This window comes from Phyllopteryx taeniolatus, chromosome 9 (assembly GCF_024500385.1).
Source record: "Phyllopteryx taeniolatus isolate TA_2022b chromosome 9, UOR_Ptae_1.2, whole genome shotgun sequence".
Lineage (NCBI taxonomy): Eukaryota > Metazoa > Chordata > Actinopteri > Syngnathiformes > Syngnathidae > Phyllopteryx > Phyllopteryx taeniolatus.
In genome coordinates this window covers 5,143,392-5,158,915 of record NC_084510.1, presented here as the reverse complement: position 1 = coordinate 5,158,915, position 15,524 = coordinate 5,143,392, and the positions used below count along the sequence as shown (strand labels likewise).

The following is a 15,524-nucleotide window of genomic DNA, read 5'->3' as shown; positions in this document are numbered from 1 at the left end:
TAAATTCCCTCTAGAAGTTCGCATAAATAAATGTGGAGTATTGTTTACCTACATATACGTCATAAAAACAATTACAGGAAAGGGTCATAAAGATAATAGGACGGACAACAAAAGCACCCGTGAAAGGCAACTCGTGAATACAGTAGTTGGTATCTAGCGCCGTTTGTTGGTCAAAATACGCAACGACAAATGGCAGGTTCTGACATTTCCACTATGGAAAAATAAATACGGTATGTGAACATACATTTCTGACCTAAGTTTTAAAGGAAAAGAGACGACTGTAATTTTACCTAATTTTGGAACTATATATACATGGATGGATGGATGGACGGACGGATGGACGGATGGACGAATCCTGCAGCAAAACAACCCCACAACATGATGTTGCTACCCCGTATTTCAAAGTTGGGATGGTGTTCTCAGGCTTACAATTTTCCCCTTTTTTCTATATGTTCATTATGGCCAAACAGTTAAATTTTAGTTTTGTCAGACCACTTGTGGATGTGTCTCTGAAAATTAAGGTCTTTGTCTCTGTGCATTTGTAAACTGTAATGTCTTTTTTATGTTTTTTTATGAAGTAATGGATTCGTCCTGGCAGAGTGGCCTTGCAGCCCATGTCAGTACAGTACTCGTTTCACCGTGGAAAATAACACAACTCTTACCAGCTTCAGCCAGCATCTTCATGAGGTCTTTTGCTTTTCTTCTTGGGCTGATATCCACAATGGGACCAAAGCATGTTCATCTGTGGGGCACAACCCGTCTCCTTCCTGAGCAGTATGATGGATGAACATTCCCATGGTGTTTATACTTGCATATAAAAGTTGATGAATATGGCACCTTCAGTTCATCTGAAAATTGCACCCAAGGATGAACTAGACTTGTGCAAGTCCACATTTATTTTTCTTAATATCTTGGCTAATATCTTTAGACTTCACCATTATGTTAAACACAGAAGCAGTGTGTTTCAGGTGTGCCTATCATTCAAACACATCCGCAGGTCTGTTTCTAACTCAAATGTTGTCCACGAGCCTAGCAGACAAGAACATACAAACTCCACACAGGCGAGACCGGATTTGAACCCGGGTCCTCAGTACTGTGAGGCAGATGTGCTAACCTGGTGTTCATCGTGCTGCCTGGCCCAAAAGATGGAAAGGTTAAATTTGATTTCATGTCAGACAGTGAGGAAACTCGTTTATATAGTGTAGATAAACATCTGGTTTCAACTATAGATGGATAGATAATTTATTCATCCACAAGGCAAACTCCCAGTATTTCCCTTTCCTTTGATATCATCGTGGAGATCTCCACGGTGAAAACAACACAACAACGCAAAGAAACGCAGACATGAGATAAAATAAAAAATATGGGGGGGGGGGGACGACATTTGCCTAGAATGCCTATTTTAAACATGTTTTATAGAAATATTAAAAGCAATATCCATACAAGTCATATATTCAATCGTGTATCCATTGTGCTTTTTATCTCGACAGCTTTTTTCGGGGTTGTTTTGTGACCACCTCTTCTTCCGTTCACCGGTCTGCGTCACTTGTGCTGAGTCAGGACGCCTCCTCATCCGACGGACGCAATCGACTCACATGGTTTTCAGGTGAGTGTGAAAAGTGACGGAAGAATGAATGAATGTCTGGATGCCTTATGCTTCACTACTGCAAGAATGTAAACGTGCACCGTTGTTTCAACACATTGGGACATGCAGAGACACTCCGTAATAAAATTCACGTAATCAAGACGAGACACGTGGTTGGTGATGTCAAGGACTTTACGTTGAATTCAAGTTGCGTCCCCGCGTGTGCGCGCGCACCACGTAATTTGCCCTTTGTTGCTCCACCTCTATCGCCTCAAGGCAGACGTACGTTTGTCTTTCAAGAGGAAGCGGACGAGAGGCGGATTGCATACCGTTGTAAAGCAAACCACAGGACCATGGCCGAGAATAAGATGGGTCCGAACTTGCAGGCCGGTGCTGGATTCCTCGCGAAAAGGGTCCAGAAGTCATTGAATCGCGCACAAGAGAAGGTGAGCTGAGTTACTGGTCGACAAATGTGTCAGTTAAGTACTTGTGTCGACGAGAAGCATCCAGGAGAGAGTAAACTGTACCCTCTTTTTCACAAAAACAAACGTAGCAACTGGAATACTAGCTCTTGTGTCTGGAATGTGCGATGTGATCTTTTTTTTTTTTTTTTTTTTTTTTTTTTAATATAAATGCTGTCGCTTGTGGCACCAAGCGATGTGTCCTGTTAATTCTAATGACAAAACTCAAAAAAGGTTGCTGTTGCTGACCGCTGTCAGAACATCATGGTGTTGTTAAGTACCACACAGCTGTGTTCCAAAACACCAGCCACCGCTTCCTGATCGCGAACTTCCGATGCTTTCTGAGCCCTACAACACTTGAGTTTGAGGGTGATTTGTTTCATAGAAAACACTTCCAAAGTTTTGGTGGATTAGTGTGTCGCTGCTCTGGGCAGACCAAATGCTATTTTAGTGATTCAGATAAAGAGATGTCAGATGCTTTGTTTCGGGTTGAAAAGTGAAAGCCATGGGTAATGTGGGGAAACACACACCTGGCCGTTAAGGACATTGAGTTGAGATGATGCAATGAAGTGTTGGGGTATTACAAGTCATGTGACAGATCAGCTCTTTAAACCTCCTAAATTAAATAAAATAAAAAAATTTAAAGATTCACATAGTAATTGTTTTATATCTGTGAAAAGACTGTGTGCTACGTCACTGTCAGAATCAATAGTGACTTAACCGGACAAATTTGATTCTGTGTGGACAGAAAATACTGCTTTTCTTGCTGAACACACCAGAGTCAATTAAAATAATACAGTGGACTGGTACATTTTACAATTGGGTAATGATAAATGGAGAGTACAAGGTAAAATCTGCTAAAATCTAAATGTTATCACACAGGTCCTTCAAAAACTGGGAAAAACCATGGAGACCAAGGATGAACATTTTGAGGTTTGCTCGCAGAACCTCAACAAACAACAGGTACATACAGTAAGGGTGCATGGTTTGAATGTAGTCTATTGTTACTTACTGTGAAACTTTGATTAAAGGCAATTTAGTATTTGTTCTTTCAACTTTTTAAAGTAACAGGTTACGCACCATACCAGTGTCATAAGTACTGTACATTCTTTCTCCTCTGAATGCACATCTACAAAGTAATTACGCTGAACAACAAAGTAACTATTCGAGGGTATACATTTTTGTTAATTTGGATACCCTGGTGACAAAGTCATTAGTATGAAGAGAATGTAGTTCCTTAAAGTCTAGTGCATTTTGGAGTCACTACTTTCCATTGCGCAATGGGAAGGATGTTGAATGCTAACACGGGACAACTATTTTCACTTCACGGTGTTATATTTTAGTTCACCACATTGAAGAAATAACAGTTTAAGACTTCTATGTATTATTATCCTGTAGATGCGCAAATTTAAAGTTTAGAAGGTGTAGTAATTGGTCATCATGGCAAAAGTGGAGTGGGAATCTAAGCTGCTTTTCACAACACTGCTAACTGGTTAGGTGTTTGACCATCCTCCTTAGGTCCAGCACAACAAATCATGGTTGACATCATAGCTAATTTCACACTCCATTTGAAGGTGCCTTTACACCAAAATTACCAGGAACCATGTACAGCGGCTGAAATAAATATTTAACATGTCACCATTTTTCTCACTGAATATATTGTGCGAGGTGCTATTGACATGAAATTTTCACCAGATGTTGGGAACAACCCAAGTAATCCATACATACATACATACAAAGGAAGTAGAACAAATAAGATCAGAAATTAAGTTGTGTGTAATGTGAAATGACAGGGAAAAAGTATTGAACACATGAAGAAAGGGCGGTGCAAAAAGGCATGGAAAGTCAAGACAACACCTAAAATCAAACAGCAATCCAGCCCCTTGTCAGTGCAAATGAATATCAGCTGGTTCAGTCCTAATTGATGGCCTCCAAAAGGTTCTCATTGCCAAGGTGTAATTCAAGACGCATCTCATGATGGGTAAGCGCAGAGAGCTGTCTCAAGACCATATTGTTGCAAAACATTACGATGGCATTGGTTACAGGTGGATATCTAAGCTTCTGAATGTTCAAGTAAGCATGGTTGGGGCCATAATACGCAAGTGGAAAGCCAATCATGCCACCATAAATTTGCCTCGTTCAGGTGTTAGATTTCTGACAGAGGAGTGCAAAGAACAATCAGAAGAGTTGTCCAAGAGCCAAGGACCACCTGTGGAGAGCTTCAAAAAGACCTGGAATTAGCAGGTACTGTTGTCACAAGGAAAACGGTGAGTAATGCCACTCCGCCGCCATGGCCTGTATGCACACTCACCACGCAAGAAGACTCCAATGCTGGAAAAAAAAAAGCATGTCAAAGCTCGTTTGACGTTTGCTGAACAACATTTGGACAAGCCAGTTAAATACTGGGAGACTATGGTCTGATGAGAGTGAAATTGAACTGTTTGGATGCCATAATGCACACCACGTTTGGAGGAGAAATGGCACTGCACATCACCCTAAAAACACCATACCAACAGTTAAGTTCGGAGGTAGGAACATGATTGTGTGGGGCTGCTTTTTAGCAAATGGTACTGGTAAACTTCACATAATTGAAGGAAGAATGAATGGGCAAACGTACCGAGACATTCTTGACCAAAATCTGCGGCCATCTACGAGGATGATGAAAATGAAATGAGGGTGGACATTTCAGCAGGATAATGATCCAAAACATACTGCCAAGGAAACTCAATTGGTTTCAAAGAAAACAAAAATAAAGCTGGTAGAATGGCTTAGCTAATCACCTGACTTTAATCCAATCGGAAATCTATGGAAAGGACTGAAACTCAAGGTCCATAAAAGAAGCCCATGGAACCTTCAATATTTGAAGACTGCTTGTGTAGAGGAATGGGTCAATATCACGCCATAGCAATGCATGTTTCTCTATACAAGAGGCGTTTTGAAGCTGTCATTCCAAACCGACTTTTGTAAAAAGTATTAAATACCAGTTGGCGTATTCAATACTTTTTCCCTGTGCCATTTCACATTACACACGCCTTAATTTCTGAGTTTATTTGTTCTACCTTCCTTGTATGTATTGGTTAGTTGGGTTGTTCTCAACATCTGGTGAAATTTTCAATAGCGCCTTTGGAAATATATGTAGTGCGTAAAATGGTGACGTGTTAAATAGTTATTTATATATCACTCAATTTTATTTAAAAAATATTTCATTCCCAAGTGCAAGGCTCCCCCCACCAAAGTCCATGACTACTCCCAATACATATTTTTGAAATTGTTATTTAAGATTCTTTTGTTCTTCTTTTTAGAATGTGCCTGCATAAAGTGTATTTTATTTGTAAAAAATGGTTCCATTTCTTTTTACATACTGTTCCAGTTGTGGTTCAGTCAATACTTTTAAATATTTATATTCTAAATGCATTATCAAAGTGGAGCCCTCCTTGAGCCGTCACCTTGTCGTGGTGGAGGGGTTTGTGTGTCCCAGTGATCCTAGGAGCTAAGTTGTCTGGGGCTTTATGCCCCTGGCAGGGTCACCCATGACAAACAGGTCCTAGGTGAGGGACCAGACAAAGCACAGCTCAAAGACCCCTAATGATGACGACAAACAATGGACTTCGTTTTCCCTTGCCCGGACGCGGGCCACCGGGGCCCCCCACTGGAGCAAGGCCTGGTGGAGGGGCTCGAAGGCGAGCGCCTGGTGGCCGGGCCTGCACCCATGGGGCCCGGCCGGGCACAGCCCGAAAGGGTAACGTGGGTCCCCCTTCCCATGGGCTTCACCACCTGTGGGAGGGGCCATAGGGGTCGGGTGCAGTGTGAGCTGGGCGGTGGCCGAAGGCGGGGACCTTGGCGATCCGATCCCCGGCTACAGAAGCTGGCTCTAGGGATGTGGAATGTCACCTCTCTGGCAGGGAAGGAGCCCGAGCTGGTGTGTGAGGTCGAGACGTTCCGACTCGATATAGTCGGACTCGCCTCCACACACACCTTGGGCTCTGGTACCAGTCCTCTCGAGAGGGGTTGGACTCTCTTCCACTCTGGAGTTGCCCATGGTGAGAGGCGCCGAGCAGGTGTGGGTATACTTATTGCCCCCCGGCTCGGCGCCTGTACGTTTGGGTTCACCCCGGTGGACGAGAGGGTAGCCTCCCTCCGCCTTCGGGTGGGGGGACGGGTCCTGACTGTTGTTTGTGCCTATGCACCAAACAGCAGTTCAGAGTACCCACCCTTTTTGGAGTCCTTGGAGGGGGTGCTGGAGAGCGCTCCCGCTGGGGACTCCATTGTTCTGTTGGGGGACTTCAATGCTCACGTGGGCAATGACAGTGAGACCTGGAAGGGCGCGATTGGGAGGAACGGCCCCCCCGATCAGAACCCGAGCGGTGTTCTGTTATTGGACTTCTGTGCTCGTCACGGATTGTCCATAACGAACACCATGTTCAAGCATAAGGGTGTCCACACGTGCACTTGGCACCAGGACACCCTAGGTCGCAGTTCGATGATCGACTTTGTGGTCGTGTCATCGGACTTGCGGCCGCATGTCTTGGACACTCGGGTGAAGAGAGGGGCGGAGCTGTCAACTGATCACCACCTGGTGGTGAGTTGGTTACGATGGTGGGGGAAGATGCCGGTCTGACGTGGGAGGCCCAAACGTATTGTGAGGGTCTGCTGGGAATGTCTGGCAGAATCCCCTGTCAGAAGGAGTTTCAACTCCCACCTCCGACAGAACTTTGCTCATGTTCCGGGGGAGGCGGGGGACATCGAGTCCGAGTGGACCATGTTCCGCGCCTCCATTGCTGAGGCGGCCGACCGGAGCTGTGGCCGTAAGGTGGTCGGTGCCTGTCGTGGCGGCAATCCCCGAACCCGTTGGTGGACACCAACGGTGAGGGATGCCGTCAAGCTGAAGGAGTCCTATCGGGCCTTTTTGGCCTGTGGGACTCCTGAGGCAGCTGATGGGTACCGGCTGGCCAAGCGGAATGCAGCGCTGGTGGTCGCTGAAGCAAAAACCCGGGCATGGGAGGAGTTCGGTGAGGCCATGGAGAAAGACTTCCGGATGGCTTCGAGGAAATTCTGGTCCACCATCCGACGTCTCAGGAGAGGAAAGCAGTGCACCACCAACACTGTATATAGAGGGGATGGGGCGCTGCTGACCTCGACTCGGGACGTTGTGAGTCGGTGGGGAGAATTCCACCGACACGCCTTCCCATGGGGAAGCAGAGTGTGGGTTCTCTGAGGCGGGCTCTCCTATCTCTGGGTTTGAGGTCACCGAGGTAGTTAAAAAGCTCCTCGGTGGCAGGGCCCCGGGGGTGGATGAGATTCGCCCGGAGTTCCTAAAGGCTCTGGATGTTGTGGGGCTGTCCTGGTTGACACGCCTCTGCAACATCGCGTGGACATCGGGGACAGTGCCTCTGGATTGGCAGACTGGGGTGGTGGTCCCCCTTTTTAAGAAGGGGGACCGGAGGGTGTGTTCCAACTACAGGGGGATCACACTGCTCAGCCTCCCTGGTAAGGTCTATTCAGGGGTGCTGGAGAGGAGGGTCCGTCGGGAAGTCGAATCTCAGATTCAGGAGGAGCAGTGTGGTTTTCGTCCTGGCCGTGGAACAGTGGACCAGCTCTACACCCTCGGCAGGGTCCTCGAGGGTGCATGGGAGTTCGCCCAACCAGTCTACATGTGTTTTGTGGACTTGGAGAAGGCGTTTGACCGTGTCCCTCGGGGAGTCCTGTGGAGAGTGCTTCGGGAGTATGGGGTACCGAACCCCCTGATACGGGCTGTTCAGTCCCTGTACGACCGGAGTCAGAGTTTGGTCCGCATATCCGGCAGTAAGTCGGACTCGTTCCCGGTGAGGGTTGGACTCCGCCAAGGCTGCCCTTTGTCGCCGATTCTGTTCATAACTTTTATGGACAGAATTTCTAGGCGCAGCCGAGGCGTAGAGGGGGTCCGGTTTGGTGGCCTCAGTATTGCATCTCTGCTTTTTGCAGATGATGTGGTTCTGTTGGCTTCATCAAGCCGTGACCTCCAACTCTCATTGGAGCAGTTCGCAGCCGAGTGTGAAGCGGCTGGGATGAGAATCAGCACCTCCAAATCTGAGACCATGGTCCTCAGTCGGGAACGGGTGGCATGCCATCTCCAGGTCGGGGATGAGATCCTGCCCCAAGTGGAGGAATTCAAGTATCTTGGGGTCTTGTTCACGAGTGAGGGAAGAATGGAACGGGAGATCGACAGGCGGATCGGTGCAGGGTCTGCACTGATGCGGACTTTGTATCGGTCCGTTGTGGTAAAGAAAGAGCTAAGCCGAAAGGCGAAGCTCTCAATTTACCGGTCGATCTTCGTTCCTACCCTCACCTATGGTCATGAGCTGTGGGTCGTGACCGAAAGAACAAGATCCCGGATACAAGCGGCCGAAATGAGTTTCCTCCGCAGGGTGTCCGGGCTCTCCCTTAGAGATAGGGTGAGAAGCTCAGTCATCCGGGAGGATCTCAGAGTAGAGCCGTTGCTCCTCCGCATTGAGAGGAGCCAGATGAGGTGGCTGGGGCATCTGATTCGGATGCCTCCCGGACGCCTCCCTGGTGAGGTGTTCCGGGCATGTCCCACCGGGAGGAGACCCCGGGGACGACCCAGGACACGCTGGAGAGACTACATCCTTCGGCAGGCCTGGGAACGCCTCGGGATCCCCCCGGAAGAGCTGGATGAAGTGGCTGGGGAGAGGGAAGTCTGGGCGTCCCTGCTGAAGCTACTGCCCCCGCGACCCGACCCGGATAAGCGGTAGAGAATGGACGGATGGATGGATGGAGCTGTGCGATGTTATTCTGCTTGTTTTTTTCTTGTGATGGGGGAGAGGCTGATATACATAGTCTCACTGCAATGTGAGGTTAAATTACACAGACACTACTGTTATTTTGTGACGTGCAGACTTATTGACCTTGAATTTCTGAGCTCCAATAGAGCAGAGGGCCAGAAGTTTTGTCATGCAGTATGTTCTCCCTAAAAAGAAAAAAACAATCATCTTAAGGAAGTGGTGTCTCAGCCACATATTCCGGAAGTCATGGAGTTTACTTTTTGTTTTTGTCTCTGCACACAGATTGATGGGAGTAGGCTGGTTAAAGATGTAAAGGCCTACTATGGTGCAGTGAAAGGCAAGTTTTTAAAGAATTAAATATTTGCAGACACAATTCTTTCAACAACTGCCACTTTCAGTTGAGGGGTTAGTGAGTAAATGGGAAGTGAGCTTTTACTATTCTTGGAGCTTGCAATCTATTTTGCATTGTCTGTGTTGCTTTAAAGAAAAGTGAAAACAGACTGTTTTTGTGAGCATGTTTAAGAAACCATTGCTTTTCTAGTGTTGTCAGCTATTACTTTTTGCATTGCAGTCAGGAAGCAACTGTTGTTTTGACCTTCTCTGTGTGGGGGTAACAGTATTGCCTCAAAGCTTGAAAACAATGCTACATTATGCACCAAGTGCTGCTGATGCAAAAAGTTGACTTTTGGAGTGCGATCTGTTTATTCATTCCCACCCTATAATTCTCATTTCCACAGCTGTGCATGAGACGTCTAAGCGGCTGTCTCAGACGTTGCGAGATGTCTACGAGTCTGACTGGGATGGAGTGGAGGACCTTGCAATCATTATAGAAGTATTTTCATTAATATTTCTTTTACTATCTGAAGGCAAGCCAAAATAGACATTAGGAAAAGATGGCTTCATAAATTACTTTGCCTTCAATATGTCAGCAAGTTGTTGCAATTGGAGATCCAGCCAACAATATATTGTTATATTCATGGGTCTTATCAGCAAATTTGTATCATTTGTACTTTCATCTGTTTTGTGCTCAGTGCTTGAGCACTGAGATTGAATGCAATTGCATTAAATCATGCAGCTGTGAAACAAATACAGCATTGAATGTTTACAGTTACCCGTTTTGGAACTCATTTAGCAGCATCCTTATTTATCTTTGACCAACATTTTTTCTCTGAAATAATTAGTGTGTTTAAACCAGTTTATAGTAGCACTTCCAGTGTGGTCGAAATTAATTCCATAATTGATCTATAATGTTTTAGAGTGAAGATTTACTGTGGAACGACTTTGAGGAGAAAATGAATGATCAGATTGTGCGCACCATGGAAAACTATACGAGCCAATTTCCAGAGGTCAAGGTATTTTTTTTTGTCTGTGCCTGGAAAACTGTATTCAGATACATAATTGCTTTGTGTACAAAATTGCTTTGTGTAATCTGCCATGACAGATGGAGGAGAGGACTGGAGCGTGAATGTCTAGAGTTAGTGAGTCCAACTGAGTGTTTACCTGACCGTGTGTTTCAGGAAAGAGTCGCTAAACGTGGTAGAAAGCTGGTGGACTATGATTCATCACGTCACCACCTGGAAGCGCTGCAGAGTGCCAAGAAAAAGGATGATGCTAAAATTGCTAAGGTAGTGTATTTTAGACACATTTTGATCACAGTAGCACATTCGCTATGGAATCTATCCTGTTTAATAGGCTGAGGAGGAGTTCAACAAAGCCCAGAATGTCTTTGAAGAGATAAATCATGAGCTGAGGGAGGAGTTGCCTGTTCTCTATCAGAGGTATGATTGACCAGCCGGGTTTCATGGTCTCTGGAAAAATATGGTGGAAACAAACTTTTTTGGGGCTATTTTCTATTCAGGCAGCTCTTCTACTGTCTGTCCGAAAAATCCAAGATAAAGATGGCATTTCATTGAAATGTTTTATGGGGAAGTGAATCTTTTACTATGTCTCCCTGTACATAGTCCAGTATTGTGAAAAAGGCCAGCACTAGCTTTGCTGTTTTGGTGACCCTTGTCACAGCAGTCATTTCGGTTTAGAAAAAACATAAATAGCAGGAAAGCTACAGTTAGCAGATTACAAAATAAATCTTTGCAGAAAGGTTGTGAATCTAAATAATTCAGTCCTTAGAATCATAGACGGGTGATGGTGTTCTTATATCTTCATACTGTGAGTACTGTTATGTTGAGTGTTCAGGAGGTTGGTGCCATTAAAATACCGTAGTTACTGGCAATCTATTCTTGTTGTGCACTCTTCCTCCTGTGATTGTCAATATTGGAACCAGTCCATTAGACGTGAAATAATTATTTGATCATTAACCTACTTCTTGGAAACGCATTTAAAAAAAAAAAAAAAAAAAAAAAGAAAAAGCATTTCATAGACACCTAGGAACTATTTTTATATTGTAAAATGTAGAATGTCTCTTAATGTTACTTATTCTTTAAGAAATTTGGAAAGTGTTCATATGATATTGCCTTTCATTCACCCCCAAAAAAGGCATATAAATGCGTACAGGTGAAGTTTTCAGAATGTGTTTTGTAACTGATGTCATGAGGATAAGCTGACTGATAGATGTATTTGTTTGTTTGTAGCCGCATTGGTTGCTATGTGACAGTGTTCCAAAACCTATCAAATCTGAGAGATGTTTTCTATAAAGAAATGAGTGTGGTAAGATCAGACACTTTTTCTCACTCTTGTTCTGAAGCAGGTAAATAAACATGTATTGATGGGAAAGATAGATAATTTTTTGTTCATATGCAGCTTAACAGGGATTTGTACAATGTGATGAAGAAACTAGAAAATCAACACTCTGGAAACGATTTCATCATAAAGGGTCTGAGCAGGTGATATATTGATGATATATAAAAAAAACTATCAGTACCCAAAGTCCAAAAAATAATTGTTCTTTATCTTTACATAGCACCACAGGGAAGTCAAAGAAGAGAAAGTCTTTGGTCATCTCAAATCCAATCCCATGCAACACAGCTTTCCCAACTGATCACGTCTCCATCCATTCCTCAACCCAAAATGGGAAAAATGCTTCACCCTCCTCTCCTGATCCACAAAATCCCAGCAACTCAGGCGAAATCAGTATAGTAGAGGATAGTGGCATCCATACCAAAACTGGGCTCTCTTCAGACTCTGACCTTAGCTCATGTGGTACCAATACACCCAGTAGGCAGTCGGTGTGTGTGAGCGAGCCCGGCGACAGGAGCACAAGTGAAAGTCTAGATGAGGTGGAGGTGGAAGCCGAACTATCAACAAATCAGTGTGATGACTTTGGTAGTCCTAAATCTGAGGTTGCAAGTCAAGAAACATCCGGCCCCTCTGATTGTGCAGGTGATGCACCAGATATTCCTGAGCAGGATGACAATGAAAGTGAAACGCCATCAGAGGAAGCCAAGACCAAAAGTGCACCAGTTCCTGCCCCTCGTGTATCATTCCGCTCTGAGAAATGTCCTCTTCTGCCCGCTAAGGAAGAACAGGAGGAGGTAGAAGGAGCATCTGACATCAAGGAGACAGCTTGGTCAGGAGATGACTGTGATAGCCACTATCCACCTGGCTTTCTCTACAAGGTAGACAAACATACACCTGGTGTTTAATGTAATACTCACCTCCACAGCATGTTGTCAAGATACACTATATTGCCAAAAGTATTCGCTCACCTGCTATGACTCGCATACGGATTTAAGTGACATCCCATTCCTAATTTATAGGGTTCAATCAGAATCAGAATCATCTTTATTTGCAAAGTATGTCCAAAAAACACAAGGAATTTGTCTCCGGTAATTGGAGGCGCTCTACGACAACAGTCAATTGACAGAGAACACTTTTGACACATTGACAAAAAAAAGTCACTGAGCAATAAAGGTTTGCTAGTTATCTGGCAATGCCGGTACTTTAAAAAATTATTTTTTTTGGGATAATTGTGCAAAAAGATGCAGAGTCCTCTAGCACTTAAAGCAGTTTGAATTACTAATATTGCAATAGTCCAGTGCAATGACCATTGTGCAAAGGGCGCAGAGACTTCAAGCGAGTAGTATGATAATCTATGATGTCGGTCCACCCTGTGTAGCTATAAAAGCTTCAACTCTACTGGGAAGGCTGTCCACAAGGTTTTAGGAGTGTGTTTATGGGAATTTTTGACCATTCTTCCAGAAGCGCATATATGAGGTCACACACTGATGTTGGCCGAGAGGGCCTGGCTCTGAGTCTCCGCTCTAATTAATCCCAAAGGTGTTCTCTCAGCTTGAGGTCAGGACTCTGCAGGCCAGTCAAGTTCATCCACATCAAACTCGCATCCATGTCTTTATGGACATTGCTTTGTGCACTGGTGCACAGTCATGTTAGAAATTAAACTGTTCCTACAAAGCTGGCAGCATGGAATTATCCAAAATATTGACTCCTTAGTTCCAGTGAAAGGAACTCTGAAGGATTCAGCATACCAAGAGCTTTTGGACAATTCATTGCTCCCAACTTTGTGGCAACAGTTTGGTTGTGGCCCCTTCCTCTTCCAACATGACCGTGCACCAATGCACAAAGCAAGGGCCATAAAGACATGGATGACAGGAGTCTGGTGTGGATGAACTTGATTGGCCTGCACAGAGTCCTGACACCAACCTGATGGAACACCTTTGGGATGAATTAGGGAGATTGTGAGAGCCAGGCCTTTTCGTCCAACATCAATGTGTGACCTCACAAATGTGATTCTGGAAGATTGATCAAAACTTCCATTACACACCATTTTTTTATTTTGCATTTATTTATTTTTCTCTTAGGAGTGTTAAAGCTGTTATAGCTGTAAAAGGTGGACTGATGTCATATTAAACCCTTTTAATTAAGTAGGCGATAGTGTTCTTTAACCAGAAGAGATGTTTCAGATACAGAAAATTGAATACAGGTTAAATAAGTACTGTAAATAACAGATTTTTTTTTAAGTTATATTTTTGACATTTCATCAAGTTATTTTGGTATGGCGACAGCAATCTTGATTGTTGACTGACGTGACCTATGTTTAACACCAGGGGGTGGCGCTAAAGAACCATGCAGCATCTGAAGGTGGCCAACTCCAATTTGAAGAAGGAGATATAATCCTGGTGTTGGCTGACACCCAGGTCTGTTTCTAGGTCAATGTAAAATATTTTCACAAAATTTAAGAAGAAAATATACTGCAAAGCTTTTTATGGTATGATTTATTTTTGTTTATAATTTATTTTGGCGTGCTGGCCATTTTTGTTTTTTTATAATTTATTTTGGCGTGCTGGCCAAATTCAAATGGATGACCAGCACAAGAGTCACTAACATATCTGATAAGTGTCTGTTGATTTTTGTCTGGCAACAGGAAGGTCTGTTGAAAGGGGTCAGGGAGGAGAACTGGCAACTGCACAGAGATCTAGAAAATCATGCTGGGACTTTCTCAGAAGACTTCATTGGGCCTGTACAGGCAGAGTGAGGCAACATTCACTCCTTCCTCCCATGAGGAATTGCTGACTCACACAAACACAGACATGCACATGTTCCAGTTCACATCCAAATGGTCCAAATTGTTTTGGGTGTGGAACCTGCACAAACAAATCTAAGTCCTTTGTGGATACTCACATGTTTTGATGTTGCAACTTGTGGAACAAGATGAACTGAGCGGTTGAACTGAATTTTATAGAATTTGGATAACTAAAGCTAACCTTTTAATAGTATTTTCAGTATTTTTTTTAATGAAAGTTTTTTTTTTTGTAATGCAGTTTGTATGTGTCAATAAAGTTGAAGAAAAAAGGTTATCGAGTTTGATAGTCCAACATCTTAATGCTGGTTTGTGGATGCCTATTTGGAAGCATACATGACCTGAACAATCAAATGAGATCCAATAGAAAGTCTGGAATTAAAATTGTCCTTACAAAGATAAACCAATAAGATGCAAATCGATACTTGTATGACAAAAGTCTGCCTTTATAAAAATGACAATGACCGGGTTACATTCACATTGTCAGAAAGGTATTTATTTTACAAAATTGTTTTTGTGTGTAATTACCAGTGGTGCATGACTACACTGCAACTAACTACAGTGTTATAAAAATTAAATCTACAATAAACAAAATTTATTACATTACCTCCCTAACAATGTCAGTCCAAATAGCATTTTTGTGAATTTAAAACTAACCACAGCTCTTGATATGGATTCGATTGTGCAGAGAGTCAAGTTTTTGCCAATCTGTGTTTGAGATAGGAAGTCGTCATGCCATTATTATTAAATCATTGAGTACTATATTGTTGATTTTGCATATGCTTCAGCAGAATGTTCATAATGACACAAATCTCAAAGTGAATAGAAAAAAAATAGTTTTTGCCCGTGTTATGCTGATAATTTACATTGACAAATTTTGAGACAGACATTCATTAAAAAAAATTGATATTTTTTTCTGAAAAAACACTACATTCATTTATAGTTTCAGCTCCCCCAACTTTTTACAATAAGGGCCACATACAGAAAAAATAGAAGCCTGCAGGAGCCACTTTGACATAACTTTATTCAAACAGTTAAACTGATCCATCAGTGTTGCTTAGCAATTATGTATTTATATATTGGGGTGGCAGTAGCTCATATGTTGGGAAACAAAATTGATGGCCAGAGTTCGCTTGCAGGATTTTTTGGTAGACAGCAGAATTCATTGTTTCATTAATCACACAGGAAGTTGTCCCATGTCCTGA

At 43.6% G+C, this 15,524-nt stretch overlaps 1 protein-coding gene across 4 annotated transcripts; it reads left to right on the top strand.

Annotated features, from left to right (window-relative positions):
- The first annotated feature begins 1,490 nt into the window (after positions 1-1,490).
- Positions 1,491-14,596, top strand: bin2b (bridging integrator 2b). 4 transcript variants are annotated; one of them, XM_061783665.1, is made up of 13 exons: positions 1,491-1,606; positions 1,862-2,031; positions 2,929-3,009; positions 9,108-9,162; positions 9,563-9,657; positions 10,082-10,177; positions 10,343-10,450; positions 10,518-10,603; positions 11,414-11,489; positions 11,583-11,665; positions 11,743-12,397; positions 13,847-13,936; positions 14,164-14,596. In XM_061783665.1, exons 2-13 carry the CDS (start codon positions 1,939-1,941, stop codon positions 14,272-14,274), a joined length of 1,629 nt encoding a protein of 542 aa, XP_061639649.1. In that variant the 5' UTR covers positions 1,491-1,606; positions 1,862-1,938; the 3' UTR covers positions 14,275-14,596. The 4 variants fall into 4 exon arrangements, with proteins under 4 accessions (XP_061639649.1, XP_061639652.1, XP_061639648.1 ...); XM_061783668.1 differs by having other exon boundaries at positions 1,505-1,606; positions 1,886-2,031; XM_061783664.1 differs by having other exon boundaries at positions 1,522-1,606; positions 1,866-2,031.
- Positions 14,597-15,524: the final 928 nt, after the last annotated feature.